At 34.8% G+C, this 26,663-nt stretch overlaps 1 protein-coding gene across 5 annotated transcripts; it reads right to left on the bottom strand.

Annotated features, from left to right (window-relative positions):
- Positions 1-5,287: 5,287 nt before the first annotated feature.
- Positions 5,288-26,447, bottom strand: LOC120780451 (uncharacterized protein CG45076-like). 5 transcript variants are annotated; one of them, XM_040112724.1, is made up of 4 exons: positions 26,071-26,447; positions 24,267-24,440; positions 6,980-7,181; positions 5,288-6,277 (listed from the first exon to the last, which is right to left on the bottom strand). In XM_040112724.1, the coding sequence occupies exons 2-4, from the start codon at positions 24,376-24,378 to the stop codon at positions 5,461-5,463; spliced, it is 1,131 nt and encodes a 376-aa protein (XP_039968658.1). In that variant the 5' UTR covers positions 24,379-24,440; positions 26,071-26,447; the 3' UTR covers positions 5,288-5,460. The 5 variants fall into 5 exon arrangements, 4 of the variants coding, with proteins under 4 accessions (XP_039968658.1, XP_039968659.1, XP_039968657.1 ...); XM_040112725.1 differs by lacking the exon at positions 26,071-26,447 and having other exon boundaries at positions 5,288-6,182; positions 6,240-6,277; positions 24,267-24,447; XM_040112723.1 differs by lacking the exon at positions 26,071-26,447 and having other exon boundaries at positions 24,267-24,447.
- Positions 26,448-26,663: the final 216 nt, after the last annotated feature.

Raw genomic sequence — 26,663 nt, 5'->3', positions numbered from 1 at the left:
ATAGATTTAAAATGTAAGTTAAGAAATCGAGTTATTTTATTGTTACGAACAGCGTTTAAAAAACTGCGGCAAGTTTCAGTTCATATGATTTTGCTTCCGCTACTGCTTCTGAAAAAATCAGAAGTCGCAGTCGAAGCATAGACAAAAATCAAACAGCTACGAAAATCAGAAATCAGCATAAGTCGCCGTTATTCGTTTTTCTGCTTTCTGCTTTGCTGTAGCTTTCGATCGTATACATAAGTTGCCGCAGCAGCTATCGACAATTTTCGACAGTCGTCGGCAGTCACAGTCGCGAAAAGTAAAGCATTCGACTTTTTGCTACTTTTGATTTTTGTCGCTGTTGCTTTCGACCAGCAGCGTAAGTCGAAAAAAGCAAGAAGCATCCGATTCGTGGAAGTCCAGCAGTCGCCGTCTTGTTCTTTTTGCTCTTTTGCTTTTACTTGCAATTAGAACGCTGCTAGACTCACACGTGTTCAGCTATGGCGCCAAGTGCAGCGTGGAAATATTTTGAAAATAAAGCAGCCGAGGGTTTAGCAATATGCAATATATGTAAGCTAGCTTTCTGGACATGGCCATTGATACGTTGCCACTTTTTGAACAAGAGGAACTTTGTAATGAATAATCAAAAAAATGAGTAATGTATGTAATGAAAACAATGAAAAATTAATTTACTGTTATGTTTTTATATTATTTATTCCAACGAATTTTGATTTAGTTTTTTATTTTTGTAAACTTAAGAAAAAATAAAAAAGTTGAAAATGAACAACATAATAAAAAAATTCAAGTACACTATAAGTAATTGCCAAACATTTCTTTTAAGTCGTAGCTTCGACTTACGCTGCTGATCGAAAGCAACAGCGACAAAAATCAAAAGTAGCAAAAAGTCGAATGCTTTACTTTTCGCGACTGTGACTGCCGACGACTGTCGAAAATTGTCGATAGCTGCTGCGGCAACTTATGGATACGATCGAAAGCTACAGCAAAGCAGAAAGCAGAAAAACGAATAACGGCGACTTATGCTGATTTCTGATTTTCGTAGCTGTTTGATTTTGCGCCAGTCAAAGCATGCGACTTCTGATTTTTCAAAAGCAGAAGTAAAAGCACTTGCATACTTTTTGATATCGCTCGCAGTTGAAGTAGTGAATATCAATAATATTGGGACTTCTGCTAATTCGACTGCAGTTTTTTAAACACTGATAATAATATGCAAGGAAGCTATGCAAATGTGGTGAAAGGCAACACTCTACAAATGCAACTGCCGCAAAATCCTCCAAATGGAGGTATTGAAGCTATGATTATAAATCTTACACAGTGTATGACCCAATTTATGTCTAGCATGCAAAACATGATCCAAGATTTAATAAAATCACAAATTCAAATGCGGCAAAATTTATTAAGTAAAAATTAGCTTAATTTAGTAATCTGTTTATGGAATGCTAAGGGTCTTCTTCTTCTTCTTAATTGGCGTAGACACCGCTTACGCGATTATAGCCGAGTTAACAACAGCGCGCCAGTCGTTTCTTCTTTTCGCTACGTGCCGCCAATTGGATATTCCAAGCGAAGCCAGGTCCTTCTCCACCTGGTCCTTCCAACGGAGTGAAGGTTTTCCTCTTCCTCTGCTTCCTCCGGCGGGTACTGCGTCGAATACTTTCAGAGCTGGAGTGTTTTCGTTCATTCGGACAACATGACCTAGCCAGCGTAGCCGCTGTCTTTTAATTCGCTGTACTATGTCGATGACGTCGTATATCTCGTACAGCTCATCATTCCATCGAAAGCGGTATTCGCCGTGGCTAACGCGCAAACGACCATAAACCTTTCGCAGAACTTTTCTCTCGAAAACTCGCAACGTCGACTCATCCGTTGTTGACATCGTCCAAGACTCTGCACCATATAGCAGGACGGGAATTATGAGTGACTTATAGCGTTTGGTTTTTGTTTTTGGTTGTTTGTCGAGAGAGGACTTTACTTCTCAATTGCCCACTCAGTCCGAAGTAACACCTGTTGGCAAGAGACGGCCTTAACCAACATAAATTAGAGATTATCAGATTTCTGTCTGAAAAAATATAAATGTAATGCTTATATAAAAAACTCATCCAATAAATAAAAATAATTTCAATATACCGGGATTTAGACTCTATGTTACAAATCACCCGGATGGAAAAGCGCATGGTGGCACAGTAGTGTTGATCAGAAATCGTTCAAACCACTGTGCTTTAGAATCTCATGCTTCACCACAGTTACAACAATATCACTAAAAATGAGGGTTGTGACTTAAACCTTGCGGCTATATTAGGGTGTGCCATTTTGAGACAATAACAATAACTACAAAAAATCGTGGACTTTAACCTGGCGGCCATATACTGCCAACCTCTGTTTAAAATTACAGACATCCAATTTAAAACCATTTTTGGAACACTAGGTCAAAAATTTCTAACAGGTGGAGATTACAACGCAAAGCACACGTACTGGGGGGGATCTTATTGATCCGAAAGGCCAACAGCTGTACTACACTATTATGAATAAGCATAATGAGCTGCATATCTCCTGGTAAGCCGACATACTAGCCCAGTGATAAAAAAATAATACCAGACTTAATAGATTTTGCTGTAGGCAAAAATATAGATAGATCCCTTATGACAGCTGACACATGTACATACTTATCATCTGATCATTCTCCTTTACTGATAAAGTTATACGAACAGTCCATGATATTTGAGCCAAAAATTGCTCTAACATCTCATAAAACTAACTAGTTGAAGTATAGAAAACATATCAGTAGCCACATCAATATTGGTTGCAAAATAAATACAGGGAGAAACATTGATGAAAGTATAAGAGAATTCATTGATGTAATAACTAATGCAGCTGTATTGGCAATACCAAAAAGAAACAATAAACCATTTGGTTATAGAAAGATCACCAATAATGAAATAGAGAAACTTTTAAATGAGAAAAGGCGAGCTAGACGTGAATGGCAGTTAAATCGCCCCCCTTCAACTCTGCTTCAGCTGAAATCTGCTGTACGAAAGTTAAAAAAAACACTTAACCGTGAGGGAGAACACAACACTGAAAATTATATGAAGAAACTGTGTCCAAATTCTACCAAGCAAAACTCACTTTGGAAAGCCCAAAAGTCATGCCTCTAAGGCTTTTGAAGGCTAATTGGGCACGTAGTGATGAGGACAAGGCAAAAAAAGGTATTTCAACCCAAATGCCCAAAGAACAACTTTAAGTTGTAAACCTTGCCCAGTCCCGCTAACGAGTCCCTTGTGTATATTAGGATTTCCACTTCTGAAGTTTCTAGAATCATAAAAGAGCTAAATTCGAAAAAGGCATAAGGACACAATAATATTACTCTAAAAATGATAATTGGGTTTCCAGATATTGCTATAATGGTGCTCTCCTTGATTTTTAATGCAATTCTTGGTTTCGGAGACTATCCAATTTCCTGGAAAAAGTCGTAGATCATCATGATAGATAAACCTGGTAAAAACCTAACACAGCCGTCTTCCTACAGACCATTAAGTCTCTTACCCTGTATTTCTAAAATATTTGAAAAAGTGTTACTATCAAAGATGTCTCCTTTTCTCCACGAAAATAATACAATACCAACTCATCAATTCGGATTTCGTGCGAAGCATGGCACAATAGAGCAAGTAAATAGAATTATTGACGAAATAAGGAAAGCATTTGAGCACAAGGAATACTGTTAAGCAATATTTCTAGATGTAGCTCAGGCGTTCGATAAGGTCTGGCCTGAATGCCTTTTATGGAAAATCAAAAACGTTTTACTCTACGAATTGCATAAAACTTTGGAGTCATATTTAAGAAACAAGAAATTTACACTTAAAGTAGCTGATTTCATATCAGAAGAAGGAATAATAGGGTTGGTGTACCTCAGACTCTATACAGCAGACATTCCAACAGCTACTAACGTATTGACATCCACTTTCGCGGATGACACAGCTCTAGTAAGCCTTAACAAATGCCCCATTAGAGCATCAAAAGTATTAGAGCAGCACCTAACTTTTGTTGAAGAATGGATAGCCAACTGGCGTATAAATATTAATTAGCAAAAATGCAAGCATGTTACATTCTCGCTAGAACCAGAAACGTGTCCGACAAATAAAATAAACAATGTTCTAGTAGTACCCCAAGCGAATGAAGTAACTTATCTTGGGATTCACCTGAACGTGACGAAAATATATAGCGAGTAAAATAACTTGCATGAGGTTAAGAGCAGAAAATTTCAATTGGCTTTTAAACAAAAATTCTAAACTTAGTCTAGACAACAAAGTCCTGTGCTACAATGCAACAATTAAACCGATTTAGATGTATGGCATTCAACTGTGGGGTGAAACCAACATTGATATAATACAAAGATTCCAATCTAAAATGCACACTACATGCCTAATGTAAACATCCATAAAGGTCTTGATAATCCTATGGTAGAAAAAGAGCTGGAGAACAGCAGAATAAGATATATTTCTAAAATTCGCAAACAGCCAAGCCCATTGGCTAATGCCTTGGCAAATTCCTGCAATCAAACACGTTTAAAAAGAAGTGACCTCCCAGCCTACTAAAGAGCAACGTTCTACCAAAAAAGCTCAACCACATTCTTGAGCTTGTTAGTTTTAAATAGATTTAAGATTTGTAAACTTATTGGTAGGCTTTACTAAGCAGATGCAATAAATAAATAAATATTGAATAAAAAAATTTTATGCAAGTAAACCGTTTACCAAGTTTCGGTACGATACCTCAATTTTTACTCAAGTTATCGCCTGCACAAACAGACGAACGGTCAGACGGGCGGACAGACAGTCACTCGGATTTTAACTTGTCTCATCAGCCTGATCATTAATAGTTATACGTATAGCCCCATATCTAACTCAAATGTTTTTAGATGAAACAAACAACAATTTTACACTCTGTAGCAAAATGTTGTAAAAGTTTTAACGACCATCAATACGAACGTGAACGGCAACTACTATTATCGAATTATTATAAATACGTAATAGGAGTGTAATATAAAAACTCTCCAATTATGCACAAAAACATTTCGTAGAAAAAACTAACACTTATGTAAGTGTTGCCCAAAAAAATTCATCGAAATATTAAACTACTCGCATCTAAGATTGTTTAAGGCCTTGCGGCTCTGCACATTCAAACTTGAAATATGTATAACTCACAAAGTATAAATTCTTCTATATATATATATAATATATTAAGAATATTTGCACTGTAATTTTAGATACTTTTATTTTATTCAATTTAAAAATGTCTTTCAGTTAATTTGAAAACAAAGGCAATTTTTTAAGGAACTAATTTAGTATGTAGTACAAAAAGGGAGAAATGTATTGTAAAAAGTCTGTTACAAAAATTCAGCAGAATTGTTATATTGAACACAGTTTCATTAAAATTTTATCTTTCTATTTGTAAGTTTGTATTGTTTGAGCCATTTCACACATCTTCAACATCATTGTCCTCGTCTTCGGAAGCGGCTTCAGTATCAGAAAGTTCATCAATCCGAGTCGACAATTCAATAATAGGTTCTCCACGATATTCTTCGACAGGAGTGAGCGGCTGTTCAATAATGGGTTCAACTCCAACTTTGGTTGTATCACTTAAGTCTTGCGAATTAATTTGATCAGTTTGTTGCATGACATGCAATTCTTGTGCTGCAAGTTCTGCTTCTTGGCGCGCTATTTCAGCTAGTTCTGCTGCCTGACGAGCCAACTCTCTCTCTTGTTCCTCGTCGGCTTGCTTTTCGATTTCTGCTAGACGGATCATTTCTTCCTCACGATGTCGTTTTTCTTCTTCTAAGCGAACTTCTTCGGCTTTTCGAGCCACTTCTTCTGCTAGGAATGCTTCCTCAGCTAACCTATCTTCTTCAGCTTTCTTCAAACGCGTTTCTTCAGCTAATCGTGCATCTTCAGCTAATCGTGCTTCTTCAGCTAATCGTGCTTCTTCAGCTAATCTTGCTTCTTCAGTTAATCGTGCTTCTTCAGCTAATCGCGTTTCTTCAGCTAATCGTATTTCTGCAGCCAATCGAGCTTCTTCAGCTAATAGTGCTTCTTCAGCCAAACGCGCTTTTTCAGATAATCGTGCTTCTTCAGATAATCGTGCTTCTTCAGCTAATCGGGCTTCCTCGGCTTTAAGAGCATCTTCTTTCTTCTTAGTATCTTCCTTAGCTAATCGGGCTTCCTCGGCTTTAAGAGCATCTTCTTTCTTCTTAGTATTTTCCTTAGACTTTTTGTTAATACTCTCTCCTAGAGTTCTGCAAAATTCAATGTTCGAAATTATAACCCCTAAACTATTTGTAATGTATCGTTTTTTTAAGTTTGTATATAACAATGTAAAATGTTACCTATGTACTTGTATATACAGTGGCGTAGCTAGGGAGGGGCGAAGGGGGCCGTCGCCCCGGGCGCAATGTCTTGGGGGCGGCAAAACGATCTTCGCTGTTTTTTAATATTCAGAAAAATACTTTAATAAATACTTTTATTTCTCCAAATTTTCAAAAAATTGTATTTAGAAACTCCAATTCGGGCAGAAATTCCTGCAAATTGTGTCAAAAGTGTTCAGGATATACTGCGAAAATGGGTTTTTTCTATGACTTTTAATAAGATGACTTGTAAATTTACTATCAATTTCCTCAAAAACCGTATTGTGAGAATTTCGGAACTTCAGAATTTGCGTGGCTTCTAGTTCCTAAATTTTATATACTTAATATCGAAGATATTTTGTAAAACTTCACTTTTGTTCGAACCTCCTCATGAAACTTGTAGGTAGGTAGATAAAGGGGGCGGAGGAACATCCTTGGCCCCGGGCGCCCGAAGTTGTAGCTAGGCCACTGTGTATATACGTATGCAAATAATTTGTGTACAATAATTGAAGCAACGATTAGAACTGTTGGCATAACTTTTGTAACTACTTGTATTTATAGTATATTTAATTACATGAATAACATTTTTCTTACTTTTGTTCTCGTTCCTTTAACTCATCCGTAATAAGAGCTTTCTTTTTTTCTAACTGAATTTCGTCTAAAACCTCCTCACTGACAGTCATTAGGCGTTCATGTCGAAGACGTTGTTTTTCTTTGGTTTCTTCTCCAACGGGGTCATCTAATGATGGAGGTGCAGAAAATTTACGAGACGGACGATACGGGTCTAAGTCAGGATCTATAAACAAATATTAAACATCCATATTGTGGAAATTGTTATATAAGTAAACCAAGATATAGTGATTTGTACATAATTTGTGTCTTATTTGGATTACTATTCGATACAATTATCATATATGTATACTTAAAATTTTAATTATAGTAAACACTTACCGTTCAGGGATTGTTTCTTTTTGTTATTTTCATGTTATACCATGTTCAATATTACATTTTATTTTATTCTGTGAGCACATAAGCAAATTAGTAAAAGAAGCAGTTTTGTAAAAAGTTAGCATAAATAAATATGTAGAATTTACATTCAGGTGTCCGTAAAAAATCCCAACTAAGCTACTTTAAAATGTATAAGCATATGTATGTATATATTTTTGAATTAGTAAAGTATTTATAAAGATTTTGACGGTCTACGGTGCGAGAACTCATTATCATTTCAAATGCGTATATAAATAACTAGCTAATTCGTTTCAGAGTAGGTTCATCTAATAATTTAAGATATGAAATAATATCATAAAATAATACGGTAATTGGGAAGATTGACTGTTAACATTAGTATTAAGAGCTCCAATTTTACCGGCATTTTGTTATTTTGGACTATATTTTCAGCGTATCTAAGAAAAAACTTTTGTGTTTTAATTGGCCTATCCTAATACATATATAGCTTTAACACACACTAACTATAAAAGTCACAACTCAAAAATTTCACAATAATTTTTTTTCAGTATATCAAATCGTAGTACACTTATCTACCTATTCAAAATATTTCATTCTCATCACTATATTTCTTAACTGAAAATCACCGTTAGGTCATCTTTTGTGTCAATTGCGACGTTTACCTGGCTTATGTCACTTTCGATGAAATAATTGCGATTATCACACTGTTATTCGATGTCTTAACTCGAAAATGTCTCTTAATTTTTCTTTAAAACTGGATGATTAATTTCATGATTTTATCCACTACTCCTTAAGAAACTCATAACAAATTTAATAAAAACTTAAATGTAATTGTCCGGAACTTTTCTTATATAACTCAGTAAATTATATTAATACCAAATTCAAGTAATAAAGGGATACTGATATGTTCATCTATTTCGAACATTAAGTGAGCAATAAAAGCAAAAAATCATTTGTTTACAAAAACCCTTTTTTTACAAAAACCATTTGTTTCCTCGCTTATTGATATATTTAGAAGGAATAAATAAGCTATTGTAGGTATACTTCTACTGCTCGGCTATTACTCCAAATGTAAAATCTTCTGTTTTAAATATACGCGTATTTCGCCATTTTAATTTTTGTAATCAACGCGTGAACGTGAATAAAACATCGCCAAAGTAACGGGTGGGCCATCTAACATTTTAAATTTGAATTATCTATATTTCGACTTTGGAAACGTCAAATATCATTCGGAAAGTGACAGATATTCAGTAAAAAGTCTAAAATTTACGAAATGTGTCGCTATTCACTAGAAGAAAACTGGGAAATATTGAAAACTTTTTTCCAAAGTGGTGAGTCTTCAACCCAAACTGTGAGAAATTCGGCAAAAAAAAATGGACAGACAAAAAGTGCCATCAGTTCAATTTGTGCAACAAGCGTGTGCGTGAAACTGGCTCGTTGGTGGATAAACCAAAACGTCAACGTTCTGGTGGAATCATCGGCCCATTTTTCTTCGAAAATGAAGAAGGAACCGCCGTAACCATCAATGGTAAGCGATAACGCGCAATGTTAACCGAATTTTTCTTCAAGCAAATTGAAGAGGAAGACTTGGACAACATTTGGTTCCAGCAGGACGGCGCTACGTGCCATACAGCAAACGCTACACTCAATCTTTTACGCCCTATCTTCGAAAATCGCATAATCAGCAAAAGAGGTGATGTGAATTGACCTCCCAGAAGCTGCGATTTAACTCCGTTGGACTATTTTCTGTGGGGAGCTGTTAAAGATAAATGTTACGCCAACCATGCAGAAACAATTCAAGACCATCGAGAAAGTACTCCAAAATTGGGTGGATCGGATAAACTACTGTAAACTCAGCCGTGGTGGTCACTTGTCCGAAATTGTTTTCCACAAATAAATTTCATAAAACAACTTTTTAAATAAATGTTAGACCCTTGAAAAATATAAAGCCGTTTTTTTTATTGACTTTTTAAATTAAAAATTGTATATGGCCCACCCTGTATTTATTCGAGGCGTCTCTTAAAATGATTAGTGAAAAAAAATTAAAAGTGTTTAACAAGAAGCTACTTCTTATGAAAAATTTGCAAATTTAGGCAATATTTACGCCGTATACTATACCATTTAGAACTACTATTAATGGTATAGGTAAATGCATTAAATTGCCTTAGTAAACATAAAATTCTATCTTCTCTAGAAAATAATGAAGAAGTACTCAAAGCGATAAAAAATGTGGAAAATAAAGTTGATTCCCTCTTAGCTAGTATCGGAATGTTAAAAAAAATTTTGAGCAACCATACAGTATTATTGGATGCACATACATATACGTACATACGTCCAGTTAGTATTGATTTACAATTTTTTCCCATTAAGTTATTTTATGGTGGAGCTAAATATCGGAATCCGAAGTGGTAAGAGCAATTTGTCAATTTTTTTGCGAAGAAAGAGTTTATTTCGAGTCTTTTATATATTTTTAATGGTTTCAAGGTTCCCGGTTTGCTAAGGTGAAACCAGAAAAGGTGTTACCAAAATTTTTTCTCGACAACTTTTGCTCAAAATCAACTGGGATGGCTCGAAAAATCAGCGATCAATAAATTCAGATTGTTTAACTTTATCCTTTTTGGTAAGGCCTGAGACTTTTATATTATATCTAAAGTTACTAATTTATGTTATCTATTTTCTCATCTTTTGCAGAACCTCTTAAAGAAAATGTTTCTTAGCAACAGTGAACACTATTTATTTTTATGAAGAGAATTACTAATTTATACAATATATTTTAGAAATAAAAATTTGGAATTGTAATAGTATTCAATGATGTAAAATAATATAACTCTTTTTATGGTCTTTCAAGAGACAAAAATATTTACGCTTTTTGTATTCTTTCTGTAAAGAATTACACTTTTTGTTCTATTTCTGGAGACAAAGAAAATCATTCCTTCTGCTGTTGTTTCGGAAGTCAGTAAGAGCTTAAAAGAAAGATTGGCTTGCTCCTTATTAGGAGTTCAAAAGTAGTTATCCCTCGCAAGGACACGTAATGTTAAAAAGGAGTATTAAATGCCTGAAGCTGGAACTTTTGAGGTGTAATACATTGATAGTAAAGGGGCGATCTTAAATGTATATTTGGATTATCCGATTTTTACAGGGAAGCACTGTACGTAAAAATTCATATATCTAATGCTACTATCAATATAAAAGTATATGTACTATATGTCTATAAGTATACGCCAAATATTAGTGGTTTTGTCTTTTAGATATAATTTGCATATTATTTAAATTTAATTGCGTTTACATAGTACGCATATTAGAGCTCGTAGATTTTTTCTATAAAAACCAGTGTGTCAGGTTTTGAGATATTGAAATTTAATACATAGGTGCACTTTCATATTCTATTCATCGTTTGTCGAGATCCTTGTAACCGTGCATAACTTCAGATACTATACTATATAATACAAACTAAACAATGACAAAAAAGGGCGAGGTCCCGCTCTCTAATAAGTTTAATGTACATATGTATCTCGTAATCAACGTTAAACACAAACTAAGTTGCATTTCAAACTTTCACTTTCCGGTATACAAATCAAAAATGAATTAATATAACGAAATAAAACTTGGCACGAATATACGATTAAAAATTGCCCAAGTCGAACCAAAATTGCTCAAGCCCCTATACACTGAATATTTTAACCCAGTGCTTATAGTTGACTATTAACCGAAATTCACCGAGAATCTTTTCCTAATAGTAATATTGTTGAACCGGGTCATTAATTCCCCTAGTCCCTATGTAGACCGCACACATCAGCCAATATCAGAGTTATGTTTATAAAATTGAGAGAGCATGTTTTTCTTAAATCTGTGTTTAGAATGAATGAAATTGGGTGAAAACTATCACTAGACAATATATATAGAGATATGTATATGGCATAACGAGTAATCCAAGAAGAGATACTTTTTCAATAGCCTTTTTTTGGCAGATCACGCGAGTTAATACTTTAACCTTTAACCACAACCTTATCTTTCAGTAAACATTAAAGAAAAATCATCAAAACAACTTTATCTTAGAACAATAGTAGCGCACTATCAGTACAACAAACAATAACAACCCAAATAGTTATTTACTAGTAAACAACTAGCATCTCAATAGTATGAGCAGCGATAAGCATAGCCTATATAAGCAACTGGAACAATAGCCTCGAAGTCACTTTATCATTATCGACTGCCGAGTAACAAGTTCTGTATACCACTTGTAAAGGTACAGTTTAAGTTTAATATATTCAATACTTAAGTACATGTGTATACTGTTAATATACATATTAATAATTATTATATATTATATAATATACATATTCTTAATATTTATCATAATTATTAAACGAATAAAGGATCAGTCAGTACCAATCTCATTGGCTGACTTAAAATTATATTTATTTCATTCATAACGAGTAAATAAATTAACTGGCGCCCAACGTGGGGCAGCAACAAAAAAGGATCATCAATAATATCCTTAGTCAGTCTGCCTGAAAGGGAAGAACCTAGTCCCTGGAAACCAAAAAAGGATTCATTTAAACCATCCAAGAAGTTTACCAGTGCATCATCGCACACAACGTCAATCAAAAGGGATTCACATAAAAATCCTAATACGACAACAAATTGAAAGTAAAGGATCAATATACCATCCTTAGCAAACAACACGCTTTCATAGAAAGAATACCATATCAAGCAGCGCTCCAAGAATACAACTGGAGACCGATTTTTAGTAAAATAAATCAACAAATAAACCAGCAAGATAACAGAACAATCAAATTTAATTGCATTAACCCACGTAGTCGCCGATCTGCAACGACAGTTATCCGAACTACAATTAGGAAGAAGTGCAACCATTCCACAACGAACAAAACAAATATGTTCTTACACCAGACCAGAAGAAGTGGATCTGAATATGTTTAAAACACTAACACAGTTTAATGGTGATTACAACGAATACAGGAATTGGAGGAAAGTAGCAACCACATTAATGGAAGACATACGACAATTCGAAGGACATAATATATATGCCCAAGCATTAATAATGAGCAGAGGAAAAATTACTGGCAAAGCAGCACAGATCCTGATCAACCACAACGTAAAGAGAAACTTCCAAGACATCATCGATAGGCTAGACGATTCCTATGCCGACAAACGACCAATATACGTTCTGGAGGAAGATATGATGAAAATACAACAAAAAGAACTACCACTGCATGTATATTATGACAATCTGAACCAAGCATTGAATGTAGAGCTATCCAAGATTGAGATGACACACAAGGAAGAACGAATAATCCAAGTATTGACACAAGAAATCCAAGCTAAAGCAATCAGAACATTCGTCACTAGACTGAGAAGTGTAGCTATCAAGAATGCCATCTATGCACGAGCCTGCACAACATTAGCAGATGCCTACAGTATCGCCCGTACAATGCAACATGATTCACGCCATCAGAACCTCGAGTACATTCCACGATACAACCATCATCAGAATCATAATTTCAGCAATCATCATCAGAATAATTATTCTTATCAACAACAACCCCCAGTTGAACCAATGGATATCGATTCATCTACCATATTCCGTAGACCAACGAGACAAGGTTACAACAAGAATCAGCAACAACCACCACGAAATCCGCAGCCTCGACAGAAGTATCAAAATCCATTTAAGAAGGTAGCAGGTGCATTGGGATACAAACGAGTACGAGATAATACAAGTCATGCTAATATACAACCGAAGAATCAACGGATCAACCAAATTACACACGATCAACAATCAAATACAGAATACGAACAGGAAAAATATTTTTTTATTCTAAGGCATGGGTTACCAACGCTTGTAAGGACCACAGAAGAAGGTAACTCAGTGTATATTTTAATTGATAGTGGTGCAGAAGAAAATTATGTTAATCCAAAATTCCCTCACAAAAGGATAGAAGTAGAAGGTAAAAAACAAGCCGCTACTTTACACGGTAAATCATTAATTAAATATAAAAAGAAAGTGAATATAATAGGATTCAGTATGGAATTTTTAGAACTCGATACCATACAAGATTTCGATTTCTTGATAGGAATTAAAGGTTTAAAGCAAATGAAAGCAATGATAGATACCGAAAGAAATGTATTAATTGTGAAAAAGAATAAATTAACAAGAATAAATTATATGATAGGAGAAGAAATGTATAAAAAAGAAATAACTGAATTAATGAAAGGGAATGACCAGAGTAAAACATTACCCTACGTAACTACAGTAGAGGCAGAAATCAGAACAGAAACCAATAATCCTATTTGGGTCAGACAGTATCCATACCCCCAAGCGGATAGAGCATTTGTAGAAACTGAAATAAAAAAATTATTAGATAATGAAATAATACAGCCAAGCAAAAGCCCGTACAATTCACCCATATGGACAGTTTCTAAAAAAGGGAATGACGAGCAAGGCAGCCCAAAAAGACGCATGGTTATTGACTTCCAGAAGTTAAATGCGCAAACAATCGCTGATAGATATCCCATTCCGGACATCACCATGATGCTCCAAAACCGAGGAGAAGCACAATACTTCACGACGCTAGATTTAGAATCAGGATTTCATCAAATTAAAATAAAAAAAAAAGACAGGGAGAAAACAGCATTTTCAATAAATAATGCCAAATATGAATTTCTACGACTACCATTTGGACTGAAAAACGCACCGTCGATCTTTCAAAGATGCGTTGACGACATCCTCAGACCATTCATAGGAGTATGCGCATACGTGTATATAGATGATGTCCTAATATATTCAGCTAACCCTGAACAACATATGAAAGATATCACCAATATAATACACACTTTACACGCAGCCAATATGAAAATCAAAATTTTTTCAAAAACAGACAGAATTTTTAGGACATATAATTAAAAACGGTAGAATTACAGTAGATCCAGGAAAAATAGAAGCTATAGATAGGTACAAAACCCCTACAAATTTGAAAGACTTAAGATCTTTCTTGGGAATGACCTCATATTATAGAAAATTTATAAAAGGATTTGCATCCATAACGAAACCATTAACACTCTACCTACGAGGAGAGAATGGTAATATTTCAAAGAATAAAAGTAGCTCAGTACATGTAAAATTAGATGACGAAGCACTTAAAGCAGTTGAAACACTAAAAAATAAACTAAAAGAACAAATAGAATTATTCCAACCAGAATTAAAGATGTCAGCGCTCCACTGAACCAATTTAAAACACAAATTGTGAAAAAAAAAATTTGAACAAAATGCATTAGAAAGAGCAACAATTTTTGCAAACCACGAGAGATTTTATGTTAATTACATCACATCACAAGACTAGATAGATACACTAACGAAAATTATCAAACCCAATATCACGACCGCATTTCACACTACACTAGAAACCTGGTATGAAATTCATGATATTATAAGCTCTTCATTTAATATAGAGAAAAAGGTTTTTTGTCAAAATCTATTAAAGGACATTACGAGTGAAGAGGATAGAGAAAATATAATTAAACATACGCATGAAAGAGCACATAGAAACGCAAAAAATAATACATTAGAGATACTAGAAACTTGCTATTGGCCAAATATAAAAAATGATGTAATCCTACTAACTAGAAATTGTAGCATTTGTAAAGAGAACAAATACGAACGCCACCCGACAAAACAAGTTTATGCAAAAACACCCATACCTGAAGGTATAGGCACACAAATACAAATGGACATATTTGAAATCGATAAAACAATGTATCTTCATGTACAGATAGATTCTCAAAATACGCATATATGAGAAAATTAAACGACAAAAGAGAATTCTACAAAATATTAGAGGAAGTACTCATACAAATATTCCCATTTTGTAATAAACTAATGACTGATAACGAGACTATATTTAATAGCATAGCAGCAAAAGCTCTATTCCAACGGCTATATATTGAACATTCAATGACCGCAGCAAACCATTCAACATCGAACACTCAAGTTGAACGGCTGCATTCAAACATTCTGGAAATTACTAGAATGCGCATTAAACAAAATAAATCAACTGCGACTGAAGAACTATTCAACGCAATCAAGGAATACAATAGGACAATACATTCCGTCACAAAAAGGAAACCTATCGAATTATTTTTTGAAGTATATGCTATCATACCACAATAAAAAACGTACACAAAAGGAATATAAAACAGGACAAACAGTTTATGTGAAACAAAACCGACGAAATAAAACAAATCCACGCTATTTGAAGAAAACCGTACAAGAGAATCGTGAGGACACAATTTTAACAACGGAGGGGAAGATCGTACACAAGGACAACCTCAGAAACAATGATGATGATAACGCTAACATTAATTGTTTAGGCCAACGCCTAATTTCTTTTTACCACCCCTAGTGAGTATATAACAAACCATTGCCAGTTAGCCGTTAAGAGTTTTCACTCAACGGTTAATAACTTTCACTCAACTGGCAATGGTTTCGTTGAAAACTCCCGCGTAGCAAGCGAGCCTGCGAGTCGCGCACTTTCACTTTCTTTAGCGATCGAAGCAATCAAGACGTCGTCCACCGGCCATCACAACCAGCATCACCAAAAGCACAAACCAAAAGTAAGTAATTTTTGGTAATCAAGATTCAATAAAGAACTAACACTTTAATTTACTATATTAAACACAAACTTTGTGGTTTTATTTGCTAATACAATCCCATTTTTCCTGTTTCATATTCTCAACGATCGACGCATCGTCCGCTAGTGACTCGTCGAACGTTCGAGATATATTCATTAATCCTAGCAACATCCTTAGCTCAGGAAATAACCGACTTACAAGATCGCAAGTACGTGTTAACCGAGACTGACCCATCATTTTTGTATCAAGAACATGAGTACCTATTCCATATGACGAACTTAAGCAAAATACTTAAACCATACTACAAAATCGCCGAACATAAAGGAGAGATGCCTAGTGAAGACGCAACAGAAACAGCATTGTTCAACAGAATAGAAATCCTCAGAAAACAACTACTGAATAATGGACGAGCCAGACGCTCAAGATCTCTTGATTTCTTAGGATCGATTTTGAAATTTATCACAGGAGTCCCAGACCACGTCGACCTGATTGAAATTAAAACAATACTCAACAACATAATTGAAAATAATAACAAACAAAGACAAATTAATTCCAACTTTGAAATAATGATGAAAACATTTAATATTAAGACAATTAAACAAAAAGTTGTATTGCAGGAATTATACAAGGAGTTATTTGACTTAACTATGACAATTAATTTCGCGAACAACGGAAATTTTTATTCAGCAGCAATAAATACGGACGAGATTGAAAGGATATTAGGAAAGGGACAAACTAGTATACCGGTTATTGACATACTCGAATAGCCTCGACACTTTCATTGTAATTTATAAATATCCAGTCATTGAAAAGAAATGCACAACATACAAAGTTACTCCATTATCCTATCGTCAAGGCATTTTGGATATGAATAAAATCGTAAGTAAATGTGGAGATAAAATAATATTAGCATCTAAATGTAAAAAGTAATTTAAGTAAATATATTTATGTAAACAAGAACCTAATGACAATTGTACAATACCAATGATCAAAGGTTACGAAGCCCATTGTAATGTTATCCAAGAAAATAACTTGCACCTATTATAGATTTAGGATATGTGTGTCATATTACAAGGAAAACATATTTTAAACGGAAAATCAATTGAAGGATCGAATTTAATACAATTTAATGAAACAATTATTATTGACTCAGAAGTATTCCACAACCAGGAACAAGAAATTAAAGATTATATTATAGCTAATGGAAACGAAAGAATTCACATTCTTGAAATATTGAAATCAGAAAACGAATATCAATTTGACAACATTAAAAAATTAAACAAATTTTAATACCATTTGAAGAACACCCAATCAAGAATATGTCCATAACTATAGGAGTACTTGTAGTCCTAGGATTAAGTATATTTGTAATATTCATAAAATATATAATTTATCAAACAACTGTATATCTAAGAAACTACAACGCTACCATAGAACGTGTAGGAATGACTCATATACTCAAGACTCAAGTATAGATCAGGAGATCTATTCTTCATAAGAGAGGGGAGAGTTAATGCTTTAACCTTTAACCACAACCTTATCTTTCAGTAAACATTGAAGAAAAATCATCAAAACAACTTTATCTTAGAACAATAGATGCGCACTATCAGTACAACAAACAATAACAACCCAAATAGTTATTTACTAGTAAACAATTAGCATCTCAATAGTATGAGCAGCGATAAGCATAGCCTATATAAGCAACTGGAACAATAGCCTCGAAGTCACTTTATCATTATCGACTGCCGAGTAACAAGTTCTGTATACCACTTGTAAAGGTACAGTTTAAGTTTAATATATTAAATACTTAAGTACATGTGTATACTGTGAATTATTAAACGAATAAAGGATCAGTCAGTACCAATCTCATTGGCTGACTTAAAATTATATTTATTTTATTCATAACGAGTAAATAAATTAACTCGCGCGAGTCGTGTCCAGCGTGAGACCCAGCATTCGACTGAATAGACTACGACCAGGATGCAGTGAAAAAAATATAGCAGCCAAAGCTGAGAGTACACACGAAGACAGTGGAGAGTCGTTTCGGCGGCGATTCGGCGACCGTTATCGCGTCATGATAACCGAATATTTGATGCTTGAAATTAAAGCTTGTTATCCCGGCGACATTTGGTTTCAACAAAACGACCATTCAAAATGCTCGGGTGAGTCATCAAGAATTGGACTCAACGGATAAAGCCATCTGAGGAGATGTAGCCGCGGCCAACATTTGAAAGAGATGATATTCAATATATGAATGACAAAGAATGTTCTTTTTGAATGATAATAAGCATTCATCAATAAATTTGAAATTTCTGTGTTTTTTGGAAACCTCGAAAAGAAACATCCAAAAACGACTCCGGTTCGGATAAATAATTAATAGAAATTCGAAATGCATCCATGTAAAAATTAAACTTCAGTTAAAAAATTCCTGGTTCGAAAGCGGTTTTAGGATCTATATTATCTAATGCAAAAATGTTCACAATAACCCGTGGAATATTTACCACATACATACATCATTTTACCGTTTTTTGCCTCCCCATAAATAACTAGTTTAACGTATATATAAAAAAAATTTAGTTGAATATATAAAATTCATATAAATATACATGTATAAATACTTTTATTTATGTATCCATATAAAAACAATCACCATATTTTAGTTATTGTAATTTTTTAATGTCAAACAAAATATTCTACGAATAATACAAAATAAATCTTTTTTATATTCACATCAATAAATTAACCTGTTAAAAAATATTCGAAAATCCTTTACTATAGTAGTGAAGTTTGGATATGTAAATGATATCATTACTTTTACAAGATGCGTAAATTTTATTAAAACGTATATATGTGACTTTTATTTTTTCTAGTCATAAATGGCAAGTTATTGGCCGGTTAAAATTTTTGTTAGCACCGATATTGGTTACGAGTAGTTTGAGAAACAAGCTTTTATAAAGAATATACGAATCAGATATACATTGTACTTAAATTACAAATCCATATCAAAAGCAGGCATAAATCATTTAGGCATCAACTTCAACAGCATCAACTGTAAAGAATCAATCAATCATAAAAACAAAATAACGTTAGTAAACTCCCCTAAAATATAATAGTAGTATGTATGTATTTAGTTAGTCACAGATGTAGCATCATTTAGTCAATGATACGATTTTTGAAAACTAAAAAAGGTTGAATAAAATCAAATAATACCCTTAAAACTATCATTGTAAGGAAAAATTACAAAAATAATGAGGTTTCAAAATATGAAATATATTAAAATTTGTTAAAAGTGAGCATAGTTTTGTGTATTTTTTTCAATAAATAGAACTTGCACATAGTACTGGTAAGACGCATAGAAAATATAACATAAGGTACTTCCTTACCTATACACTATTTCAGCTCATAAAGCTTAATTAAGGGAATCATTTTTTAATATTTTAAAAGGGAAAGCTATGTCAATGTCTGGCACTGAAATTAAAATATATCAGCATCTCAGTAATTTGCAAATAACATTTAATAAACAGCAAAATTATTGGCAAAAATATTACAACCTCAAATTTCTGGAAGAGCACTACAAAAGCACTAAATTATTATTAACAGCAAATGCAAATTTAAATACTCTGTAGACACTTGTATGGTTGAGTAGCTTAAAATATCAATTTCAAATATAACAGGTTGCAAGCTGCGGGCGATGTGGATAATATATAATGTATGTACTAAGGTGCGTTCCAAAGTAAACTTTTTAAATCAAGCGCTATCAATATATCGACTTGTGCGTTACAATCTGCTATTTTATCGATTGTCCAGTAAGAATTTCATGTTATTTCATTGATTGGAAGTGATGTTATTGCGTTTTAGGTGTCAGTATGTTGATGTTATCGGTGCGAAAATGAGCTTCAAACAAAGAGCCAACATTAAATTTTGTTTTTAAATTGGTTAAACTTTTACCGAAACGTTTCAATTGATAAACCAAGTTAATGACGATGATTGCCTATCCCGTAGCGGAGTGCACGAGTGGTTTCAACGTTTTCAAAGTGGTCGTGAGGACATAAATGACGATCAACATCTAGCCAATCAAAATCCGTGATCACCGGAAATTCCATCGGAACTGTGCGTGAATTCATCAAAAATCAGCCGAAATCATCATTGAAATTCAAAGAAATGGAATTGAACATTTCCATAACATCGATTTATCGCATTTTGACCGAACACTTGGGCTTACGAAAGGTGTGTACACGATTTGCTCCGCACATATTGACTGACGACCAAAAACTGCTCAGAATCCAAGAATCGAAGGACATCATTAAAGAGGTCAAAAAAGAAAAAAACTTCCTTTAGAATATTGTGACTGTTGACGAAACGTAGTGTTTCCAATATGATCACGAAACAAAATGTCAGAGTGCTGAATGGAAATCACCGGACGAGCCAAAACCCAAAAAATCGCACTTGGAGAAGTTTAAAAGTGAAGACATGAAGTCAACAACGAATCTGTTCCACCTCGCCAAAACGTTAATGCGGTATTCTACCTAAGAATTTTGAAGCGTTTGGTGCGCCGTATTCGTCGTGTTCGGCCCGAATATCGCGAAGACGAAAATTTCATCGATCGACGCTTGTGACCGATTATTTGACCAAAAATCACAGTCTAAGCATTCACCACTCTCCGTATTCACCTGATATGGCACCGTGCGACTGCTTCCCTTTCGGAAAAATGCATTTGCCAATAAAAGGAAAGCGTTATGCAGACGTAGAGGCCATTCAGAAGCCGGCTATATCGGCCAACGGCAAAAAGCTGTATTGAAGCAGAAGGAGACTATTTTGAATAAAATAAATTGATTTTGCCGAAAAAACCATTTGTTCAGTTTTTTTTTTGAAGTCCTGTTTACTTTGGAACGCACCTTGTAACATAATGGGTTGTCAAAAAAGTCTTGCGGTATTTTTATTGATTTTTTTGTTTTTATTGAAATTGAAATGAATTTTTGATGACTCATGCCCAGCTCTTGACCGATACTACGGCTGCTACTATGCCGGTCTCTTTCGACCAATTCAGCAATTTTCGACGACAGGCCTTCCGGAGCGTGGCGCATCTTCGACCACCTCTACACCAGAACGAAAACGTTGAAACCATCGTTGTGCGGTGGAAATGGAAACTGTATCGGGTCCATAAACTGCACAAATTTTATCCTTTTCCTGTAAAATATGCCGTATTTTCTCTTTACATTGTGTTTCATGTTTGCGACGCTATAACTCACGAACGACTTAAAAGAAACGACAATCAATCAAACACGTGTTAGCGCGTGAAATGAGCTTTCCAAAAAGGTATAGCATGGCCCGATGCGACGAACTACGCGCTTTCAGCGCCAACTAGCGAAAATACCGCAAGACTTTTTTGATAGCCTATATTACAATTTTTTTTCCTAGCCGTTGTTTGCAACTCTTTAAAGTAAACTCATTAAACACCAAGTTGTCTACCTAAATTCTGAAAAAAGCATTCGGAAATTGTAATTAATTGGTAGGACGGTCCTCAATTACTACGCCAAATATAACCGCGATCTGTAAGCCAGTTTATTTACAGAAACTGCTTAAGTCGGTTCATCTCAGTATTGCGTTGCAATTTTTAGAATGAATGAAAATATCGAACAAAGAATCAAATTTTGTATTTTTAACCAAACCCCGTATTCGTGCCCTTGCAAATGTTGGGAAAGGCTTACGGTGATATAAAATCACAAGCCTAAGAGGGGAACAAAGCCTTCAATGATGGTCGAGAGTTCGTTGAAGTTATGTCTCGTTCTGGACGACCTTCAACCTCTTCAACTGATGAAAATGTCAAAAAGTAAGGGATAAGCTTTAGTACACTAAAGGTTTTGCTCATACCAATAAAAACAGCTCAACGAAATAATACGGCTATGTAAGCTGACGCTGAGCAACATCAAAACCTCCGTAAGGGTCGTGAAGGACCTCTATAAGCCGTTCGCTACTAAGCGAGGTTTCAGACAAGGAGACCCCTATCATGTGACTTCTTCAAATATTAGCTGCAGAGATAAATACAGAAGATACAGCCTTCTATAAGAATGAACAGCTGGTTGCGTTGGTCGCAACAACCGCGCCGTTACTTCTTCTCACTCGAAGAACAAAGACCTAACTCATACCGCTGAGCTGTACGAGACATATGGCGAACTTGACATAGTTCAGCAAATCAAGAAACAGCGGCTAAAAGTAAGTACCCGCCGGTGGGAGAGATCAGGTGAAGGATGATAACTTGGCTATAACTACGTAAGCTGTGTCTAGGATAATAAACAAGAAGAAGTATGGATGAAGAAGCTCGATTTCCATCTTCGGGGGAAAATATCTCGGTTTTTTGCCTTATAGTGTTAAAATAATTCCGAAAATGGCTTAACTCTTAATAGCATTCTTATTCTTTGCAGACGTACATACAAAAATTCTTGACGTAATGTTTATGGTAAAACTACTGTGAGGGTATGGTAAATTGGAAGTCAATGTTTTCTTGTTTGAATTAAGTTTGATTTTTCCTCGAGTGACCCAAAGGCAGAAAATGGGGCTGGAGGTGAACGAGAGCAAGATGAAATAACTCCTGTCTTCAAAGAAACAGTCGTCGCACTCGCGACTCGGCTCCCACGTTAGTGTTGACAGTCATAACTTCGAAGTCGTAGATAATTTCGTCTATCTTGGAACCAGTATAAACACCACCAGCAATGACAGTCTGGAAGTTCAACGCAGAATAACTCTTGCCACTCTTACTTCGGACTGAGTAGGCAATTGAGAAGTAAGATCCTCTTGACGAACAAAAACCAAACTCTATAAGTCACTCATTTTTCTCGTCCTGCTATATGGTGCAGATTCATGGACGATGACAACAACTGATGAGTCGACGTTGCGAGAAGAGGAAGACCTCCACTCCATTGGAAAGACCAGTGGAGAAGGACCTGGCTTCGCTTGGAATCTCCAATTGGCGCCACATTGCGAAAAGAAGAAATGACTGGCGCGCTGTTGTTAACTCGGCTATAACCGCGTAATCGGTTTGTACGCCAGTAAAGAAGAAGAAATGCAGTTTTGCCCCTTAGCTTGACAACTTAGAAAACTGGTATAATTTGAAATTACTTAAGTCCTTGTGTCAGGGTGTTAACTCTCACTCAAGCACATTTTATATTGTTGGTCGCCTCTCAGTACATCTATCGTTTAGATAATTCTCTAATTTTTATTTAATGTTTTTAGTACAAATAAGTAATGATAAACAACGAATTTAAACTCAGATGATGAATTTAATTCTGTACGAATGTACTCTACTGTTAATAATGAAATATTATAAGATACAACAATTAAGGAGGAGCTAAGTTCGTGTATGACCGAACATTTCATACCTTTGGAACTTGCAAGGATTAAACTCAGGGAAGTACCTTCAGTTACGTAAGACTTGTTAGTTATACATTATATTTAAGCACAAAGATTCGCCGTTTTAAGAAAAACACGCTCTCTCAATTTTATTAAGATAACTCACATATTGGCAGGAAGTTCGAAAACCTTTGTAATACAGATATATAGGGACTAAGGAAATTATTGACCCGGTTCACCCCTTTTGTAACACACAGGCATACTGCTATCAGGAAAGGATACACATACAGATATATTTCGGATATTTTGGTTGATGTAGCTTCAGCAGTTTAAAAGATATGGACATTAAACTAATTAGAAGGCGGAGCCACACCCACTTATTCAGTTTTGTAATATTGCAGTATGCCGATTACGCCCATCTATGTCCGTGTTTTTTTTTTGCCAAGGAACGAGCATACCAAGTTTCATTAAGATATCTCAATTTTTACTCACGTTGCAGCTTGCACGACGGACGGATGGACATACAGTCACCCAGGTTTCAACTCGCTTCATGATCCTGATCATTTATATATATATAACCCTATTACATATATCTCCATTGCTTTTAGATGATACATACAACCGTTAGGTGAATGACACTCTGTTGCGACATGTAGCAAGAGTATAAAGGAGAAAATTCAATACGAAATTGCAATACCAGCAAATCACGATGTTGCAAGGAAAATGTTTGCACTAACTTTATTTATACATGGTAAAGTAAATTAATATAATGAAACTCACAATGTCTTTTGTGAGAAGAAATAGCAATGGTGACCATGACTAATTTTCGTAGAACTTCCAAACCAATAGTGTAGTGTTATATTAGTAGAGGGTGGGCACATCGATGATGCCTAAATTATATTTCTGCTGGCGTACTTACCTGCTTTCTCGGAATAATTCTCCTTATGTTTTTTGTCACCTTTTCCATGAGGATTTCTTAAATACCATGATAGAAGATTTATATCAGTGCGGACCTTGTCTGAATCGTACATTGGCCTTCTAATATTATATGCTTTATCACCGCAAATCCTCACTGAAGCGAGATGACTTTTGCCTTTATATTTAAATATGAGTAAGAGTATCTTAGTGATAATATTGGGTAAATTTTGAAGATATTTTTAGCGATTATAGAGTATCAAATGTGCGAATATGTTTTCAAAATAATTATGTCAGCTGGTAAATTAGAAAGTTCTATCCCAATATACTGTTAGCTCTATCCTATCATTCAATGACGATATGCTAACGTCAACTTTACCATTTTGCGAATGTGTTGGGCATGCTCTGTCGATATCTCGGTTTGTTTTATAATTTTTTATGAGGTAACATTTATTTCATTTTGCATGTGTAGAGTATACACAAGAATTGCAGAAAAATGCAATTGAAAATTGTTTGTAAATGATAAGTTTCGTTAGCAACGGAACATTTTATCCTCTCACAATTTGCAAAATTCTGAAATAGAGAAATTTTCAGGTGTTGAAAAACGAAGCATCTTCTAAATTTTGAGACTACTACTATTGGGTAGTCAAGAAAGTCTTTTCGTATTTTGTCAATAGATGTCGTTGCAGTCGCATATCTCCAGTTTAAAGGAAGGAATGTCATGCATGCCACCATTGAAATTTGTGAAGTTTCCGGAGACAATGCTGTTTCAGTTCGTGTAGCACAACAATGATTTTCTTGTTGGAAATTTCTATGTGAAAGATGCACCTTGCTCTGGTCGACCTATAGTTGAAAAAATCGATGAAATTATGGAAAAGATTGACCAGGACCGTCATATAAAAAGCCATGACATCGCTAAGGAGCTCAACATTCACCATTAAATAATTCTGAACCATTTAAAAAAGGCTGGCTACAAACAGAAGCTCGATGTTTGGGTACCACATGTATTGTCTGTGAAAATTTTAATGAACCGAATTAACATCTGCGATTCTTTGTTAAAAAGAAATTACTAAATTAAACCGTTTCTAAAGCGAATGGATTCACGAAAAGTGAATCCAATATACAATAATGTGCGAAAAAGATCATGGTCAAAGCGTGGTGAAGCTCCACAAATGGTCACAAAGCCAGAATTGATGCCTCGAAAGGTTATGCTGAGTGTTTGGTGGGATTGGTAAAGAATAATTCACTATGAGCTGCTCCAGCTTGATCGAACGATTGATTCTACATTTTACTGTCAACAACTGATGAGATTGAAGTAAGCAATCGAAAAAAAAACGGCCAGAACTGATAAAAAAAAGGCTTCGTTGTCCATCAGAGCAACGCTAGACCACACACATCTTTGATGACTCGGCAAAAGCTGGGAGTTCAATGCAGTTTTTCGCTGAGAAACCTTGGAAGTTTTACACTGGTGGAATAATGTCTTTAGCGAAAAAATGGCAAAAGCTAGTCGAACAAAATGGTATATATTTGGTTCATTAGAGTTCATTATAAACATAAAAAAAAATAAGTTGAAATTTGATCAGAAATACGAAAAGATAATATTTCCCGTATTGACCAATATATCCATTGTTAACACAAGGCCACATTATTATCAGACAAAAGTTCTCTCTGAATTTTAACAACATAGTTCCTAGATTGATCGAAATTTCTGGGCAGAGTCACGTAGTGGGGTCCACATATTTGGTATATGGGAGCTCGAAAATATATGATCTCATTTTGATAATTTTTAGACCAGGAATGGCACTTACATAATTTAAATTTTAATTTTTTTTTTTCATTGGTGCTTGATTTGTGTATTGCAAAATGAAAAAGGCAGTGGTCTGATCTCACATCTGGACTGTAGGGCAGCTGCGGAAGCGTTGGGATGCCGACCTTTGTTAGGTAGCTGTTCACAAGAAAGTCGGTGTGAGCCGTGGCGTTGTCGTGGTGCAAATTCTAATCGGCTGCGATGTCTTGGCGGACCAGGTGACCAGATTGAGCCTTCATTTGAGTATCTTAAGGACTTCCACGCAAAATTAGGCGTTGACGGTTTGTCCAGGAGAAACAAATTAAAAAAGACAAAGAGTTTCGTTTTCATTTTGGATTTTCTCACTCTTCCAATATTCATCAGCGACTTCTTCCAAGTCTTCCAAAAAGGCCTGGTGTTGCTGTGGTTTAAAGGAATACATAAGTACTTAAATGAAAAAACTTTGTTTAAGCCTTAAACTTTAAGGTATCACAAAAAGTTAATATATCAGTTCAGTCTTAATTCATTGCTGTTTGGAAATTATAAATTAAGCAAAGCAAAAAAATATAGGTATTAAAAAATAAGAAGATATCACTCAATTTGAATGAAAAGAAG

Source organism: Bactrocera tryoni, unplaced genomic scaffold, assembly GCF_016617805.1.
Source record: "Bactrocera tryoni isolate S06 unplaced genomic scaffold, CSIRO_BtryS06_freeze2 scaffold_25, whole genome shotgun sequence".
Taxonomy (NCBI): Eukaryota; Metazoa; Arthropoda; class Insecta; order Diptera; family Tephritidae; genus Bactrocera; species Bactrocera tryoni.
The sequence above is the reverse complement of the archived record's forward strand: the minus strand, read 5'-3'. Positions and strand labels throughout refer to the sequence as shown.